Genomic DNA, 5,906 nt, shown 5'->3' with positions numbered 1-5,906 from the left:
TGTAGCTCGACTCCCCACGCAGAGCCGCCAAAACGCAATCCAGGTCCTCACGCGACGAACACAAACCCTCCGATCCTGCCCCGCCCCTTCCCCCCGCCGTCGATGAACCACCCCCTGACGCACCCCCCCGCCACTGCACCCCCCCCTCTGCCGGCGTCTCCACCGGCACGATGGCACCGGGGCTAGAAGCACGCAGACTGCGGCGAATACCCCCCACGTGCGAAGAATACGAACATCCAACAACTCCAGGGAAGTTGCCGCCGTAGCCACCCAGCGGCTGTAGCAGTGCTGGCGGCGGCGGCGGTGGCGGCGGCGCCGGTCCCGAGTCGCTCGTCCTGGCGAAACGCCACCGCCAGGAGCCGCCTCCGGAGCCGGCGGCGACGGCGGCGGCGGCTTGAAGCTGTAGCCGCGTCGCAGCGGCGTTGGGATGGTGACGGAGGCCGGCTCGGTGGTGGTGGTGGTGGTAGTGCGGGTGGTGGTGGTGGTGGTAGTGCGGGTGGTGGTGGTGGTAGTGAGGGTGGTTGGGGTGGTGCGGCGCGGCGGCGGCGGTGGCGATTGCGTTGTCCGCCTCGCTGTTCGCCAGGCGCATGGCCGTATCCGGGTCCTCGCCCAGTTGCCGCAGCAGTAGCCGTATCCGCGCAGATCTGGGGTCGTTGTTGGGCAGCAGCTGTAGCTGGGTGCCAAGTGCAATAACCGTGTTGGTAGTCCTGTACGGATGTATGGATGTACGGATGTACGGATGGGAGGTCAGAGGTCAGGTCACGTAGGTCCAGGAGAATAACGTCCAACGAAATCCCCCACTTCTTAATACAACACCGGACCCCACTTTCCGCATACATACATAAGCAGGCGGCTGGCAGAGGTTAAGGCTTGACTTCTGCTCCCGGCCGACCCGGGTTCAAATCCGCCTGCCCGCTCCTCGGGTGTTTGAGGAGTGTGGAAATGGGAGGAGGCCCCCCATCATATGGACGATGTAGGACGTGATAATATCAACTTGCGAGCTGACCAGGAACTAAGTTGATGCCCCGTTGATCCGCTAGGTTTGGTTGGATGCTGGTGGTGAGTTGCCGAACCCAACGAATACATTCTGAAGTCGGATGAGGTGACGGATTAGGGTGCCCCTCTAGCAGGGGAGAGCAGGGACTGCCCCGGGAAAGGGGGCCGCTGGCGAAGTTAACCACCCTGTAACAACATTCATACATACACATACATACACGCACCTGATTTCCCTCAACGCCGGCGGGTCGTTTGCGATCAAGTCCACCAGCGCGCTCACGACGGGGCGGCAACACGCCAGGCCGTGGGGTCCCCGGAGGGTGTCCGCCAGGGCCGGTATCCCCGCCGCCATACGAACCGCCTGCGCGGAGGCCGGCCAGCGGCACGCTACTGCTACTGCCGCCGCCACCGTGGACGGCACCAGGGCGGCCGTAGCCCAGCGGGGGTGCAGCAGCTCCACCAGGGTGTCGACCCCGTCCGCATGGACCATCTCCACGAGCGCCCCGGGGTCGCCGTCCCCCAGCAAGCACAACGTGGCGCAGCAAAGTACGGCACCCTCCACGTCATCACTTGCGGCACATACCGCCAGCCACTGGGGGGGGCGGAAGGGAGGGAAGGGGGGAGGGAAGGGGGGAGGGTGCGGGCGGTGTAGGAGGAAAGAGGAAAGGCGATGCCGGAGAGATTAGGTTTCGTGTGGAATATTCGAATTCTGTAGAAGAAGATATTCTTTTTCTTTTAAACGACAGGAATGGGAATGGGCGGCACCAACATAGCGCATAGCCCACGTACCCCATACAGACTGTGCTCATCATCTTGATAAGGATGCTCGGGAGTGCACCGCCTCGTGAGTGCAGAAACGACGACGGCGACAAACATACATACATGTCCGATAAACCCCCAAGACCTTGTGTGTGAGTTTTCCAACCAAGATTACTTGGGCGGTTTCCGAGGGCAAGGTTTTCCGAGTCTGCTTTGAAGCTGCTTGGGGCAGTTGCATGCATGACCTTTCTGGTTCGCGCAGTTGGGGCAGTTGGGGCAGTTGGGGCAGTTGGGGCAGTTGGGGCAGTTGGGGCGGTGTATTGGGCGGGGAAAGCACATATCGGCACTGCTTATTTTCCGATGCAGAATCAAGCCCCACATCCACCGCTTCCATTCCCAACGTTCCCCCTACCTCGCATATGGCGGGGACTGCTCCCTCAGATACGGCCACTCGGGCGAGGGCCTTATGTCCCGCGACATTCTGAAGAAGCAAGCCCAACAAGTGGGCCACCTCGATGTCGCGTTCGGAGGTGCTGGGACCGCTGCCAGAGGCGGTGGCGGCGGCGCCGGCGCCGGCGGCGCCGGCGGTGCTGACGTCAATACTGATCAGGGCGCGAGGTGGTGGCGGAGGCGGCGGTTCCGTCGGCGACGACGTCACCGGCGGCGGCACGTTGCTTCTGTTAGAGCTGCGGTGGCCACCCGGGGCACTGCGGCGGCGTGGCGGAGGCGCCGCCGCCGCCGCCGCCAGTCCTCTCAGCGCCGCCACCACCGGCGGCAACACGCCGGCAGCCACGAGGTCAGCCGCGCAGCTGGCGTCGGCCGCCAGGGCGCACAGTCCCTGCGGCAGCGGCGGCGGTGGCGACACCGTCAACGTCAATGTCAACGATGACGATGGCGACCGTAAGATCTGTCAGCTCAGCCTTTGCCCAGCTCGTACGACATCCGTACAGCCTCCACCTTCCTTTAACTCCCTCCCTCCCACCCTCCCACCCACCCCGCGCCGCACTTGACGCTTACCTGTAACGCCCACCACCCGGGTTTGTCCGCCAGTCCCAACGCCAGCAGTACATGTAGCAGTACTTCATGTGTGCGAGCAAGACGGAGGTCAGGGTGGGAGGGGGCGGCCATGGCTAGACGCGCCAGGCCCCGCAGACATGAGTCCAGTTGCCGCCGGCGGAATGGCTCCAGGGTTGGAGTTGGCGATGTGGGTGGGGGTGGAGGTGATGATGTTGCGGCGGCGGCAGCGGCAGCGGCGGCGGAGGCGGTGGTGGCGGTGGAGGAGGGGGGAGGAGGTGGTGTGGGTGGTACATGTGCAGCAGGCTGGCCGGGGTGTTCGGGGTAAGGAGGGCAGGAGGGGGGTTTCCGGGAGTTAGGATGGATCCCAATGTGCCGTACTGTCCCGGAAGGGCCCGTACGACTATGTATGATGAGTTCTTTGACTATGACCCCAACAGATCAAACCCCCGACAGCTACTCCCTCCCCCAAAACCCCACATCCAAATCACCACCGCAATACCCTAGGAGATTTCCAAAATCCTCTCCACGGGAAACCCCTCTTCGCAACAGTGGTACTTGACATGAAATGAAATACACAAACCATCGAACCTTGTTTTTCTGCCGTTCCGATGTACTGAATCTACCCATCCATCCTCGTAATACTCCCCCCTCCCCCCACCACCACACACACACACATACACGCACGCGCCTACACACAGAGACATAATCATTTCCATCCCTCCCCTCACCATCGCAGCCAGCAGCCGCTGCAGCAGCACCAGGTGCCCGGCGAAAGTCATCAACCTCAGCGCTCCGGGAGCATCGCGGGCCATGTCGGCCAGAGCCTGATCAGGCAACAGACATACATTTTTTAGACAGGCAACGCGAAGATTTATTAAAATAAAACCCAAACTAGGCCTCGGGCCTAATTAGGCAACATAGACCTATGGACCAGGGCCCGATTAGGCAACATAGACCTATGGACCAGGACCAGGCAAAAACGTTAATACAATATATTTAGTTACGGTATTCGTACACCGGTGTGGCGGCGGCACGGTGAACTCTCTTATGTTGCGGATACGAGCAAGGAATTTTAAATGTCGGTGGGGCCCAGGTAGAGAGGGTCGGAAGGAGCACATTTCGCCTGATGACTCTCAGTGAGATACATCAGGCCATTTAGAGGAGATAGGAGACCAAACTAATACTTCCAAGGACCTTGTATCAACTGTCACTGACGGAGTAATAGAAGAAGTTCCTACCTGGCAAAACAGGTTCCTAGACGATGTATGTATATCCATATTATATTTGTCGGGGCGTGATGATGCCCGGCTGTCTCTGTGTGTGTTTCATGTGTGGCTCTGCACATGACGGGGTAGCGGGGGGCCCAATGCACGCAAACCCAGCCACACACCAGCCCCACACCAGCCGCACCTCCGTCGCCTCGACCACCGCCATGGCACGTGCGGGAGGCTGCTGCGCCGTCCCGTCCGAGTCCAGAAAGCCTGAGTGCACCATCGACGCCGCCAGCGCCGGCGCCGGTGCTGCGGCTAGAGTCGCCGCCGCTGGCGGCGAAGCCGTCATGGGAGGTTGCAGTAGCGGGAAACCCCGCGGCTGTAGCGGCTGTAGCGGCGGCGGAGAAGGAGAGACCGGCACCGCCGCCACATCAAGCAGAAGCTGCAACACAGCTGCAGGAAGTTCACCTGCGCCGCCGCTTCCACCGCCGCCGCCGCCACCTCCCGGCGCCGTCGCCCTGGCGGCGCCGCCGCCACCACCGCCGCCACCACCCCCTCCTGCGTAGCTACGAATGCACCTCACCAGCGCCAGCAATGCCAGCTCCATAATGTTGTTGTACGGCGCCGTGGCGGCAACCAAGCCGCCACCGCCGCCGCCGCCACCAATCCTAGGGCTCCCTCCGCCTTTACCTCCGCCGCCGCCGCCGCCGCCGCCAGGTAGCGGGTCTGGTATCCACGCCGCCAGCAAAGGCCCCCCCGACCTCTCCACTAGCGACATAAGGCCCTCGGTAGCTCCGGCGGCAACAAGACCCAGACGCAATGTGGGATGGCCGGTGAGGGCCGCCAGGGCGCGTACGGCAGCCTCCACGGCTGCGGCTCCGGAACCGCCATTTAGCAGCGCGACGAGCGCCTGCGGCGGAACCAGAGAGCAATAACGTAGACGAGGTCTTGGAGCTTTGGAAGGAAACAAATTGGGAATGAAGCAAATGACCTTTTTCCCCTCACATCTCAAACACAACACACACACACCATTTAAACTAGAAGAAATCGGATCACTTGTAATTCCATTCCAACTATAGGGACCAACCTGACTGACTGACTGAGTGCGGACAAATTAATTATAGCGTTGACTAACACTCACTCACTCACTCACTCACTCACACTCGCACACACTCACGCACCTGGATGCCAGTTGGGCCCTGCACTCGGAGCATCTCCCGGCCCGCCGCCTGCGGTCAAATACACATACATACATACATACATATGCAGGCAGGCGGCTGGCAAAGGTTAAGGCCTGACTTCTGCTCCCGGCCGACCCGAATTCAAATCCGCCTGCCGGCTCATCGGGTGTTTGAGGAGTGTTGAAATGAGAGGTGGCCCCCATCATACGGACGATGTAGGACGTGATAATATCAACTTGCGAGCTGACCAGGAACTAAGTTGATGCCCCGTTGATCCCCTAGATTTGGTTGGATGCTGGTGGTGAGTTGCCGAACCCAACGAATACATTCTTAAGTCGGATGGGGTAACGGATTAGGGTGCCCCTCTAGCAGGGGAGAGCAGAGACTGCCCCGGGAAAGGGGGCCGCTGGCGAAGTTAACCACCCTGTAACAACATACATACACACAATCAGACACCGGCGTAGCTCAAGTTGGTAGAGCACCGGGCTAGGTAAACGTCAAGCCTGGAGATTTATCCCCAGGCATAGTACTTGGCTTTGTCGGAAGATGTGTATTCGGCTGGGCGGCTGGAGTGGAGCCCAATACCCCCACTCCCTCTCCCCCACTCCCTCTCCCCCACTCCCTCTCCCCCACTCCCTCTCCCCCACTCCCTCTCCCCCACTCCCTCTCCCCCACTCCCTCTCCCCCACTCCCTCTCCCCCACTCCCTCTCCCCCACTCCCTCTCCCCCACTCCCTCTCCCC

The 5,906-nt window shown here is 61.2% G+C and overlaps 1 protein-coding gene across 1 annotated transcript in view; it reads right to left on the bottom strand.

The window, feature by feature from the left end:
* Positions 1–5,906, bottom strand: part of VOLCADRAFT_99581 (uncharacterized protein) — a gene marked incomplete at both ends in the record, with an annotated part of 11,615 nt that overhangs the window by 3,250 nt on the left and 2,459 nt on the right. The window contains 7 exons of the mRNA XM_002958267.1: positions 164–707; positions 1,221–1,588; positions 2,168–2,593; positions 2,773–3,075; positions 3,501–3,596; positions 4,183–4,893; positions 5,165–5,212. Of these exons, the coding sequence (XP_002958313.1) occupies positions 164–707; positions 1,221–1,588; positions 2,168–2,593; positions 2,773–3,075; positions 3,501–3,596; positions 4,183–4,893; positions 5,165–5,212 (2,496 nt within the window). The remainder of the gene's footprint in view (positions 1–163; positions 708–1,220; positions 1,589–2,167; positions 2,594–2,772; positions 3,076–3,500; positions 3,597–4,182; positions 4,894–5,164; positions 5,213–5,906) is intronic.

This window comes from Volvox carteri (assembly GCF_000143455.1).
Source record: "Volvox carteri f. nagariensis unplaced genomic scaffold VOLCAscaffold_90, whole genome shotgun sequence".
Taxonomy (NCBI): domain Eukaryota; kingdom Viridiplantae; phylum Chlorophyta; class Chlorophyceae; order Chlamydomonadales; family Volvocaceae; genus Volvox; species Volvox carteri.
This window is presented reverse-complemented; position numbering and strand designations above follow the sequence as displayed.